Source organism: Cydia strobilella, chromosome 23, assembly GCF_947568885.1.
Source record: "Cydia strobilella chromosome 23, ilCydStro3.1, whole genome shotgun sequence".
NCBI lineage: Eukaryota > Metazoa > Arthropoda > Insecta > Lepidoptera > Tortricidae > Cydia > Cydia strobilella.
The window spans coordinates 2,591,463-2,604,363 of NC_086063.1; the positions used below are offsets into that span (position 1 = coordinate 2,591,463).

General features: G+C 47.7%; 1 protein-coding gene and 1 long non-coding RNA gene across 2 annotated transcripts in view; one reads left to right on the forward strand and one right to left on the reverse strand.

Annotated features, from left to right (window-relative positions):
- LOC134751804 (uncharacterized) overlaps positions 1 to 12,901 on the forward strand; it is a 123,738-nt gene that overhangs the window by 31,910 nt on the left and 78,927 nt on the right. The window lies entirely within an intron of this gene.
- Positions 1 to 12,901, reverse strand: part of LOC134751797 (ribosomal protein S6 kinase alpha-4-like) — a 225,729-nt gene that overhangs the window by 8,825 nt on the left and 204,003 nt on the right. The window contains exons 13-17 of the mRNA XM_063687287.1: positions 12,636 to 12,803; positions 4,188 to 4,306; positions 2,367 to 2,466; positions 1,744 to 1,846; positions 1,244 to 1,386 (exon numbers count right to left, since the gene is read on the reverse strand). Coding sequence (XP_063543357.1) covers positions 1,244 to 1,386; positions 1,744 to 1,846; positions 2,367 to 2,466; positions 4,188 to 4,306; positions 12,636 to 12,803 — 633 coding nt within the window. The remainder of the gene's footprint in view (positions 1 to 1,243; positions 1,387 to 1,743; positions 1,847 to 2,366; positions 2,467 to 4,187; positions 4,307 to 12,635; positions 12,804 to 12,901) is intronic.

Genomic DNA, 12,901 nt, shown 5'->3' on the forward strand with positions numbered 1-12,901 from the left:
ACGCTGCGGCTCGCGCGTCAGCAGCGACGCCACCAGGCGCTTGCTGTCGCTCGATATGTTTGATAGGCTCGGGTGGTACAGTGTTCAGTACTCACGGCTAGCTTGAAGCTGCCGTGGTCGTCGTGCACGCCGAGCGCGGCCAGGACATCCTCAGGCGCCGGGCGACGCTGCGGCTCGCGCGTCAGCAGCGACGCCACCAGGCGCTTGCTGTCGCTCGATATGTTTGATAGGCTCGGGTGGTACAGTGTTCAGTACTCACGGCTAGCTTGAAGCTGCCGTGGTCGTCGTGCACGCCGAGCGCGGCCAGGACATCCTCAGGCGCCGGGCGACGCTGCGGCTCGCGCGTCAGCAGCGACGCCACCAGGCGCTTGCTGTCGCTCGATATGTTTGATAGGCTCGGGTGGTACAGTGTTCAGTACTCACGGCTAGCTTGAAGCTGCCGTGGTCGTCGTGCACGCCGAGCGCGGCCAGGACATCCTCAGGCGCCGGGCGACGCTGCGGCTCGCGCGTCAGCAGCGACGCCACCAGGCGCTTGCTGTCGCTCGATATGTTTGATAGGCTCGGGTGGTACAGTGTTCAGTACTCACGGCTAGCTTGAAGCTGCCGTGGTCGTCGTGCACGCCGAGCGCGGCCAGGACATCCTCAGGCGCCGGGCGACGCTGCGGCTCGCGCGTCAGCAGCGACGCCACCAGGCGCTTGCTGTCGCTCGATATGTTTGATAGGCTCGGGTGGTACAGTGTTCAGTACTCACGGCTAGCTTGAAGCTGCCGTGGTCGTCGTGCACGCCGAGCGCGGCCAGGACATCCTCAGGCGCCGGGCGACGCTGCGGCTCGCGCGTCAGCAGCGACGCCACCAGGCGCTTGCTGTCGCTCGATATGTTTGATAGGCTCGGGTGGTACAGTGTTCAGTACTCACGGCTAGCTTGAAGCTGCCGTGGTCGTCGTGCACGCCGAGCGCGGCCAGGACATCCTCAGGCGCCGGGCGACGCTGCGGCTCGCGCGTCAGCAGCGACGCCACCAGGCGCTTGCTGTCGCTCGATATGTTTGATAGGCTCGGGTGGTACAGTGTTCAGTACTCACGGCTAGCTTGAAGCTGCCGTGGTCGTCGTGCACGCCGAGCGCGGCCAGGACATCCTCAGGCGCCGGGCGACGCTGCGGCTCGCGCGTCAGCAGCGACGCCACCAGGCGCTTGCTGTCGCTCGATATGTTTGATAGGCTCGGGTGGTACAGTGTTCAGTACTCACGGCTAGCTTGAAGCTGCCGTGGTCGTCGTGCACGCCGAGCGCGGCCAGGACATCCTCAGGCGCCGGGCGACGCTGCGGCTCGCGCGTCAGCAGCGACGCCACCAGGCGCTTGCTGTCGCTCGATATGGCCTCCCATACTGGACCTGGAATATAAAATAAAATAAACATTTATTTCGGACGATACAATCCATATTTTGTCAGTTACAAATATACTTAAATTACTATGTTAGTACCTAAACTAAAATGTTGGGAGGTCCAGTGCCTAATTAGTGCACTGTCCCATCTCCCTGCCACGACGACGACGGCCAGGAGACTGTGGTGAGGTGACCGTGTGGCTGTGGCTGTGTGTGGCGTGTGTGTGCGTGTGATATAATCATTCGTAATGCATTCATTGTTACAAGCGTAAATGTGGCTTTCCATCGCAGAAGGGTTATGCTTCGAGTGCAATATGGACCTTTTTATCTGAAATTACCCTGAACTTTGTAATGTAGAATACTGACCATCCATGGAAAAGCTGCCCTGTCGGATGCGGTCCATGTACGCGGTGATGGGTTCCTTCTTGGAGGCCGGCTGGAAAGGCGCTTTGCCGCATAACATGCAGTACTGTAAGAAAATAAATAAATCTTAATCTTGTAATAAATGTATTTTCTTTCTTTCTTTCTTCAAAATCGTACATAAGCATTATGAAACTATCTCCTTTATTCTTCGAGTGCTATGGACGGGTTGTCTGTCGTGTCTGAAATGTCTGGGGGTTAAAATTGAATCGAGCTGGATATTTCTATAACAAAGTTAATGTTAAACTAGTCATTAACTAGATTTTTTTATTATGACATTTAATCGTTTTTTTTTTTTGAATAGAATAGAGTATCTTTATTTCGCTTTAAAATTTGGTAGAGAGTATGAATTTTTTCAAACGATTAGAGCCTGAGACCTAAAAATCATTTAAGAAAATTCATACTATACAACACACAACACTATGTACCAATACTTCATGAGGAATCTTCTACCCGAGCCGTTTCCTCCCTATGCTGATCTCACTCAGAACCGACGAACTAGAGTAATATAGGAGCCTGACTAGACTTTTTATTTAACAGATTAGGATTCGTAGTATATGAATACTCACGAATATAACGCCGAGACTCCACATGTCGCAGCTGGCGCTGTAGCCCGGCGCCGCGCCCGAGCGAGCGCGCGCCACCACTTCTGGTGCCGCGTACGGCAAACTGGGAACAACGTACGACATCATCAATAGTACATTATGATACAAGTGTGCTAAGTTGGTCGTCCTGCAAGGTGCTCCGAAACTTAATTAACAGCATGGAACTGCACAACATCCTCAACCGCATCATTGTTCCGTCGAACAGATCTCGCCGGCGCCCCTACCTGCAGCTTTCAAACAGCGCAGGCCCGCGTGCTACCAGGCCTCCGTCACTCACTCAAGGCCACGCGCTATATGCCTACCGCTCGGCGTATCGTCGACGATACAACCGACAGAGGGCCGCCGAGCGCCCGCCTGAGCGCTCGCACCGCACGTTTCCCGCGCTTACGCTTCGAAATGCCAAAAACCACGTAATTATTGTTCAGTAGTCAAAAAACATAGGAAAGTTTGTCGTTTTTTTCATTGCCGAGAGACGAAGAAAGGTGAAAATACTAATTTTAAATCTATCTTTTTGAATTTTGTCACCATTTATTTCTTTGAACATAAGTAGGTAAATCGTAAATTAAGGAGTTATTCGAGTCTGGTATTAGAGTGTTGTTTTTAAATATTTGATTGACTAATAAAAAATGTGGTTGACATTCGTTTTATTACAATAATCATCATGGGTACAACCCTAGCGCATTCTTACGATGACGCGTTGGCACGTGACTCGCACGGCGGGCAACGTAGTCTCGACTCTTTGTGCGCATACTTATGGTACATTTTTAATCGTCCTGAGAACCAGGTATTATTATTAAGATTTTGTAGGCTATTATAGCGTAGGTATTTTCGCTGTTGTATGGGAATGAGGTATCTGTTACGTAGTAACTATTTATTAATCTGTGGTGCTACCACCCTACTCACCCTTGTGCGATATGATCAGCTCGTTGAACGAGTTTCTGAGTAACGATCTACAAGTAGATTTATTTACTGATTCCTGGTCTAAGCTAGCGTCCAGGTGCCTCGCTTACTGTGAGAATATGAACGAGTGAATGATGAATAATTTCTGCACTGTTACTTTTGTATAAGTGTGTTAATATTACGTAAATTGCAAGTGTAATTGGTGTAAACCGTTCTTGTAAATAAATAAAATAATAATAAATAATCACATACGAGGCGATATTGTGCGCGCGAGGTGTAAGCGAGCGCGCAATGAGAAAGCCGATGTGTGTAATGACCAATGCACACGCGTGTCATACGACGTTTTTCAACACACATGCGAGAAAAAAAAGAAACTCATATTAATCAAATTTTTATAGTTAAAATATTTAGTATTGAGTGTTGCATCTGTCATGCAGGGCCGCCCCTCGCCCCGGCCGCGGGCGGCGCAGGCGGTCGGGCGCGCCGGTGCCCGCCAGTCCGACCAATTAAAGAAGGCTCCCTTTCCATGCATATTATTAGCAATCAGTTACCTTCTTAACTCACTCGGATAATATAATGAAAAAGCACGAGTGGAATAATACACTGAAAGAGCACGCGTGTTTAATATCTAGGATTATGAGCCAAAAATCGGTGGAATAAAAACGTCGTTTTGAGCAAGTGTGTTGAAAACAATATTATACAATCAATTTACACAGACCGACCTAATCTCAATAAGGCCGGTATTTTGACTACTAGACGACGATACAGTGTGGAGAAAAAATATGAGCCCTGGAGGGAAAGTTTCTGAACCCGAAGTCCACCACCTTCACCTTGGCCTCGTGCAGCCGAAACGTCGTCAGCATTATATTATATAGTTATAATCACCTGAAGCACGGCGTCATCATGCGAGAACGCTCCTCGCACTCGGGCGTGCGGCGCGCGAACCCGAAGTCCACCACCTTCACCTTGGCCTCGTGCAGCCGACACGTCGTCAGCATTATATTCTGGAAAAAATAAACTTATTTGTTAATACATTTCTACATCTTAGCGTAGGCCGGAGTCCGCTTTAAGGTGCAATGGATCTAACGAGCAGTTGTTGAAAAATCGTAGCGTTTTTTATAGGGCAAGTTTTTTTTTCATAGACTTTAACTGTCCAGGCGGCAAGGTTGACTATTGAGGAGCCGGGAATTTAAACTCGAAGCGTGTTTACTCTCATGTCATTTATTCAATACTAACTTAATATCGATGTGGACTGTATACATATATTGATCTATAACTAGGTATGCGCTCGCACGAATAGCATAGGTACTTAACTACTTAGACTAATTTGGACATCCCGCCCGCCAAGAACATAGTTCTTTATTTACACGGCAAAACTCTACTAAAACAACAATAAAGAATGTTAAACATAACACAGTCGGCACTTAAAACTAATATGTACAAGTATAAGTTATGTATAACATCACTTAGTTATTACACACAATTTACTAACTGGACGCTTCAATATTCCTGATTTACATTTCACAGTAACAACTCTGGTTATATTGTCAGGCCCAGTATGTTTTTGAATTATCTTGCCTAAAATCCATTTAGCAGGAGGTATATTGTCTTCTTTTAAAATAACAACATCATTAATCTCAGGTTCGGTAGTAACATTAGAATTCCATTTATATCTCTGACTAAGGGTTACTAAATATTCTTTGTACCACCGTTTCCAAAAATCAGATACAATTTTTTGCGTTAAGCGCCATCGATCTAAGCCAACTACATTACACTCAGGATTATATTCATCAGCTATATTTATCAATGGTTCACCTACCAAAAAGTGACCTGGTGTCAAGGGTAGAGGGTCGTTTGGATCATCGCTCAATACGGATAAAGGCCGAGAATTTAAACATGATTCCACTTGCGCTAGGACCGTCGCTAATTCCTCATAGGTAAGTGTGCTATTCCCTATTACCTTCCTCAAATGCCCTTTTGTACTACGAACCCCAGCTTCCCAAAGCCCGCCGAAATTGGGAGCGTGCGGAGGGATGAAGTGCCATGACGTATGCTCTAAGGTAAGTATGGCTGCTATTTCATCAGGTAATGATGATTTAGCAGTGTTGAACATGTCTCTCATCTCTCTGTCAGCACCAATAAAATTAGTGCCGTTGTCACTATATAAGTCTTGGCAGTAACCTCTCCTTGCAGTAAAACGTCTGAATGCAGCAATGAAACCCTTGGCTGTCAAATCCGTAACTGCCTCGAGATGTATAGCCCGGGTGACCATGCACACGAACAGGCATATATAGCCTTTAAAAGACTTAGCTCCTCTACCTGGTGAAAACCTTATATTTATAGGACCGCAGTAATCTACCCCCGTAGATTTGAAAGGCTTACTGGGTTTCATTCTCGCTTTAGGTAGAAGTCCCATTAGAGGAATAGACTTCTTGCTCGAATATCTCAAACACGTGACACATTCTCTATAAACCTTCTTAGTACGATCCTTCGCTTGCAATATCCAATATTTGGATCTTAAAAAGTTTAACATGATTTGAGGACCGCCATGCAAAGTACGATGATGAGCATCAATAATTAGAAGCGCAGTAAATAGATTTTTACCAGGCATAATCACCGGATGCCTCGTATCGTAACTTGCATCAGATTGTTCTATTCTACCGCTAACTCTTAATGTCCCCTTTTCATCCAAAAACGGACAAAGAGTGCGTAGACAACTCTTTTTAGGCACAACTCCTCGACTCTTTAACTGTTTTATCTCATGTGAAAACTCTTTCTCTTGAACTTGATTAATACACGAAAGCAAAGTCTTATCCATTTCCTCAGAAGTTACATAATTAGGTAATTTAACTCTCTCGTTTCTTGGCAATTTTAGATTTAATACTCTTCTACAGTACGAAATAACTTTTAACAGTCTCGATAATGAAGAAAACCTCGACCAGATTGGGGGTTCTTCATCAACATGGGATACAACAGTTAAAGATGCGACTCTTTCCTCCTCATGTGTGTCTTCTATGATTATGTCATTTCTCTCAAAGTCAGGTTGAGCTAGCCATTGCGGACCATTCCACCACAATAAATGATCTAGTAAATCTCTTGGTTGTACACCGCGAGACGCACAGTCTGCAGCGTTACACTCTGTAGGTACATGACTCCATTGCTCATACTCCAGTATATTCAATATCGTGGACACTCTGTTACTCACAAATGTACTCCAACGAGCTGATCCTCCTTTGAGCCAGGCTAGAACAATTGTACTGTCTGTCCAACCTTGTAGGTTATCTTTTGGTACGTCCATTACCTGTGCAACTTCAAATATAAGTTTCGCTGCTAAGGCCGCAGCACACAGCTCAAGTCTAGGAATGGAAATTTCTTTCTCTGTTGGGGCTACTTTTGTCTTAGCTGTTATCAGATGTACGTGTACATCATTTAGCTCATCAGTCACTCTCATGTAGACCGCTGCTGCAAACGCTGACTTTGAAGCGTCTGAAAATACGTGCAGTTCTATCTTTGAGCTCGGCGTGGCGTTTAGCCATCTTGGTATCGCCAGCTGCTTAAGATCTACCAATGCCTCTCTGAACGACAGCCACTCACTCACTAACTCTTCTGTCAATGGACAATCCCATTCTAGACCCGACTTCCACAACTTCTGGATGAAGATTTTGGCGACAACCACGACTGGAGCAATCCACCCAAGGGGATCGTATAACCTCGCTACATCAGACAACACTTTTCTCTTAGTAATAGGTTCTTGAACTTTGGATAAATTTAGTGTATATTCAAAATTATCTGTCTCTCTGTTCCAGCTCACTCCAAGAACCTTCATTGTATTATTTAGTTTTAGGTGTACAGTCTGATCTGATACCTCTTTATTATCTACAATCTTCTCTAGTACAGGTTTAGAGTTAGTATTCCATTTCTGAAGTTCGAAACCACCAGATCTCATCAACTCATTCATCTGGTCAAATATTTTTAGTGCCTCAGCCTCAGTTTCAGCTCCAGTAATTAAGTCGTCCATGTAAAAGTCTTGTCCTGTTATTTTCGCAGCTAATGGATACTTACTCTCTTCTAACTCTGCAAGCTTTTGTAATGACTTAACGGCCAAATAAGGCGCGCAAGCTGTCCCGAATGTCAATCTCAATAGTTTGTAGTGTTGTATTGGCTCTGATCCGTCTGACTTAAATCGCCAAACGATTCTCTGGAAATCCGTGTCTTCCTCAGCTACACGAATCATCCTGTACATCTTAATGATATCTGCGACAATGCATATTTTGTGACTCCTAGCTCTCATTAAAATGTGTCTCAAATCCTGTTGTAGTTTAGGGCCGACAAGGAGATCGTCATTTAAGGAGACGTTGTTGTCTCCCTTACTCGAGGCATTATATACAATTCTAAATTTTGTCGTCTCCTTGTCCTCCCTGATTACAGCGTGAAAAGGAAGATACACTGCCTTGGGATTCTCTAGTTCTCTCTCACTTACTGCCCTCATGTGATTAAGACTTAGGTATTCTTCCATGACCTTGTTATACTCTTCTCTAAGTTTAGGTTCTCTCAGTAATTTTGTCTCTAAAATCTCTAATCTCTTGATAGCAATTTCCTTAGAATTGCCATATTGACACTTAGGGTCCTCAGTTGCGAATGGTAGTCTTACTACAAGCCTGCCATCGTCATCTCTCACAGTCGTTAAGTTAAAAAACTCCTCACATTGTTGCTCACTCTTAGTCATGTCCTTTTTAATCATATTAGGCTCGTTCTCCATCTCCCAAAACTTTCTCAATAAGTCATCTTCCTGAATATGAACATGCAAACTAGTAAATCTAGCACTCACCTCAGTCTCAGATCCTCTCACTGCTTGGCCTGACACGATCCATCCGAGCATAGTATTTTGAGCTATCATGGTTCCTTTGCCAACCTCTGAACGCTTCTTGATCAACCCCTCGAGTATTATTTCTGCATACACCTCGGCACCTAGAAGGATCTCAACCTTACCTGGCGTTGTATACGCAGGATCCGCTAAAGGTAAGTCTTCAATCTCTGCCCACTTAGACACGTTAAGCTTGGTAGCTGGAAGCAAAGCAGTTAAAGAATGTAATACGTAAGCACAGACTTCGACTGAACTCGTTGGGTCATGGCATGATAGCACGCGAAATGAAACCATGTGTTTGGTATTTAAACTACACTCCTCTAGCATTGACACCGAAGTACTTATAGGTCTACGTTTGAGACCAAGTAATTGCACAGTTGACTCAGTAATAAAGGAAATCATACTTCCTTGATCAATTAAAGCTCTAATAGTTTGTTTACAACCAGTGGAATTAAATACCTTAACTCTAGCCGTCGCGAGTAGCACTCTGTTAGGTTGAAGCGCCTCACCTCTCGAAAACGCTGTTGTAATGTTTGTGTCACCTCGTGTTGTGCTCGGTTTCTCGGGTAGGGGTACACTCGGCGACGCCGATGACGCAGCAACCTCGCTCGTAGCTCTCGTCTCCTGGTTGGTATCTCTCTCGAAGTGAAGGAGAGTGTGATGTCTCCTTCCACATTTACGGCAACTAGACGTCTGACGACACTTCATTGCAGAGTGTGAAGGCCTCAGGCAGTTAAAACATAGTTTAGTGTTTTGCACAAAATCTTGACGTTCCTTAGGCGTCATAGAACCAAACTGCTTGCAGTGATAAATGTGATGGGTCTCATGGCACATATCACACTCGATGTCACTCGTCTTGACTTTATTCTCGATAGCAGTGTGAAATGTTTTAACCTTAGCTGCAGGCTTAGCTGGTGGTGTTGGTCGGGACGTGTTGGTGTCAATCATCTCCAATGACCTGAATCTGTACTCCATAAACTCACGCAACTGCTCCCAGGTAGGTAAGTCGTCGCCTAGCGTATTTAAATGCTGCTCCCACTGCTTAATAGATTCAGCGTCCAATTTTGTAATCACCAAATACACGACAATTGCGTCCCAAGTACTCGTACTAATACCCATATTCTGCAACGACTTCAAACATGTTGATGTAGTATCCAATAATTGCCTCACAGCGTTAGCAGACTCGTTGTGTATTTTCTTGGTCGAAAATAAGCTCCTCATAACAGCATTACAGTTATATCTTTTATTATCATAACGTCGAACTAATTGTTTCCAAGCGTCATCATAATTTGCATCGGTAGTCGAAAAATTACTAAGTAAACTCAGCGCCTCGCCAGATAAATTACTTTTCAAATAATGCATTTTTTGAACCGCCGTAATGTTCTTATTTGTGTGGATTAACGAGGAAAACATATCATTAAACGTTTGCCATTCTTCATATTTGCCACTAAAAGTCGGCAAAACAATGCGAGGCAATTTGACGTCACAATTACCGTTTTCACTGACAACGGCCACGTCACGAATTTGCGGTAATGATTGTGCACTTTGTTGCAAAAACGGTTTCAAAGCTTCCCGTAAAATCGTTTTATATTGAACATACACCTCCTCAAACTCCTCATACATCTTTTGTGTAAAATATGTCTCCGTTCTATCTCCTGACGCTTTGGAAATAATCGCCTTATGTCCGCTTTGAAACTCCTTAAATTGTAACTCAAGTACTTCAAGTCTAGTCTCTAAATACGGCTGCTTGATTCTCTCTTTCGGCGATTTTTTATAGTTCTTCTCTGATGTTTTCATATTATTTATTAACTCTTCTTGATATTCGATAAGCTCTTCTAATGACATGATGACTCGCACAACTCTCGCAGATATAAGTAGGATGTAAGTAGGTAGATAACCTAGCACTCAGATGAAATTGTCTCAAAAACTCGGTTTATATTGCTCAGTTCAATATTATAACTCACTCATAACGTTAAACGTAATAAACTGTAGCGAAAAGGTCTCAAAAATCACTTATAGACACCAAAAGTTATAAATGTTCACACTCGATGTTATTACGTTTAATTATAATTGCACTAAAACTTGCAGTAAAACTCGTCCGGCTTCCTTATCTCGAGCGCCGGCCGCCCGGCCACAGGTGTGACCAATCCAATCCGGCTCGATTTGGACCATATGTCCAGGCGGCAAGGTTGACTATTGAGGAGCCGGGAATTTAAACTCGAAGCGTGTTTACTCTCATGTCATTTATTCAATACTAACTTAATATCGATGTGGACTGTATACATATATTGATCTATAACTAGGTATGCGCTCGCACGAATAGCATAGGTACTTAACTACTTAGACTAATTTAGACTAATTTCTGTTATCATATCAATAACTCTTTGTTATAGTAGAAATGCCCCGAATAGTGGTTTTGACTGAATACCGAATATTCGGCCACTCTCTCGGCATGATATGCGAACATTTTAATGAGTCACAATTATTATGAAAACTGTTCGCCAACAAAGCACAACGTTGCTAAGATATATTTTTTGTTGAACAGAATTAATTGATGTAGTTAGAGTCAATCAAATCAGACCCATCTCAAAAAACGTCTTCGCATTTAACAACTTTCCAAGAATACATTTTAAATATTAAATATACCTAGTTTTTGGTAATTTTTCTTTTTAGGTAGGTGCAACAGATATTTTGTATTCGGTCGAATAGTAGGCAACATTCGGCCGAATACCGAATATTGGGCAAAGTGGTCGAATACCGAATAGTTGGCGAATATCTCTAGTGTCTACGCAGTACACGGTTACCTCAGGTTTAAGGTCGCGGTGCACGGCCCGCCGGCGCTGCATGTGCCGCACGGCGCACGCGAGCTGCGCCAGCAGGCGGCGCGCCACGCGCTCGCCGACGCCGCCCGGCCCGATGTGCGCGAGCAGCTCGCCGCCCGTCGCTAGCTCTGTCACTATGTACGTGAATGTCTACACAGTACGGTTACCTCAGGTTTAAGGTCGCGGTGCACGGCCCGCCGGCGCTGCATGTGCCGCACGGCGCACGCGAGCTGCGCCAGCAGGCGGCGCGCCACGCGCTCGCCGACGCCGCCCGGCCCGATGTGCGCGAGCAGCTCGCCGCCCGTCGCTAGCTCTGTCACTATGTACGTGAATGTCTACACAGTACGGTTACCTCAGGTTTAAGGTCGCGGTGCACGGCCCGCCGGCGCTGCATGTGCCGCACGGCGCACGCGAGCTGCGCCAGCAGGCGGCGCGCCACGCGCTCGCCGACGCCGCCCGGCCCGATGTGCGCGAGCAGCTCGCCGCCCGTCGCTAGCTCTGTCACTATGTACGTGAATGTCTACACAGTACGGTTACCTCAGGTTTAAGGTCGCGGTGCACGGCCCGCCGGCGCTGCATGTGCCGCACGGCGCACGCGAGCTGCGCCAGCAGGCGGCGCGCCACGCGCTCGCCGACGCCGCCCGGCCCGATGTGCGCGAGCAGCTCGCCGCCCGTCGCTAGCTCTGTCACTATGTACGTGAATGTCTACACAGTACGGTTACCTCAGGTTTAAGGTCGCGGTGCACGGCCCGCCGGCGCTGCATGTGCCGCACGGCGCACGCGAGCTGCGCCAGCAGGCGGCGCGCCACGCGCTCGCCGACGCCGCCCGGCCCGATGTGCGCGAGCAGCTCGCCGCCCGTCGCTAGCTCTGTCACTATGTACGTGAATGTCTACACAGTACGGTTACCTCAGGTTTAAGGTCGCGGTGCACGGCCCGCCGGCGCTGCATGTGCCGCACGGCGCACGCGAGCTGCGCCAGCAGGCGGCGCGCCACGCGCTCGCCGACGCCGCCCGGCCCGATGTGCGCGAGCAGCTCGCCGCCCGTCGCTAGCTCTGTCACTATGTACGTGAATGTCTACACAGTACGGTTACCTCAGGTTTAAGGTCGCGGTGCACGGCCCGCCGGCGCTGCATGTGCCGCACGGCGCACGCGAGCTGCGCCAGCAGGCGGCGCGCCACGCGCTCGCCGACGCCGCCCGGCCCGATGTGCGCGAGCAGCTCGCCGCCCGTCGCTAGCTCTGTCACTATGTACGTGAATGTCTACACAGTACGGTTACCTCAGGTTTAAGGTCGCGGTGCACGGCCCGCCGGCGCTGCATGTGCCGCACGGCGCACGCGAGCTGCGCCAGCAGGCGGCGCGCCACGCGCTCGCCGACGCCGCCCGGCCCGATGTGCGCGAGCAGCTCGCCGCCCGTCGCTAGCTCTGTCACTATGTACGTGAATGTCTACACAGTACGGTTACCTCAGGTTTAAGGTCGCGGTGCACGGCCCGCCGGCGCTGCATGTGCCGCACGGCGCACGCGAGCTGCGCCAGCAGGCGGCGCGCCACGCGCTCGCCGACGCCGCCCGGCCCGATGTGCGCGAGCAGCTCGCCGCCCGTCGCTAGCTCTGTCACTATGTACGTGAATGTCTACACAGTACGGTTACCTCAGGTTTAAGGTCGCGGTGCACGGCCCGCCGGCGCTGCATGTGCCGCACGGCGCACGCGAGCTGCGCCAGCAGGCGGCGCGCCACGCGCTCGCCGACGCCGCCCGGCCCGATGTGCGCGAGCAGCTCGCCGCCCGTCGCTAGCTCTGTCACTATGTACGTGAATGCCTGTGGGAAACAATTATTACAGTTAATCAAAATATATTCATATTTTATTTATTAATCGCAGCCGAAACAGCACGAACAGCATCCTAAGTACGCTGGCG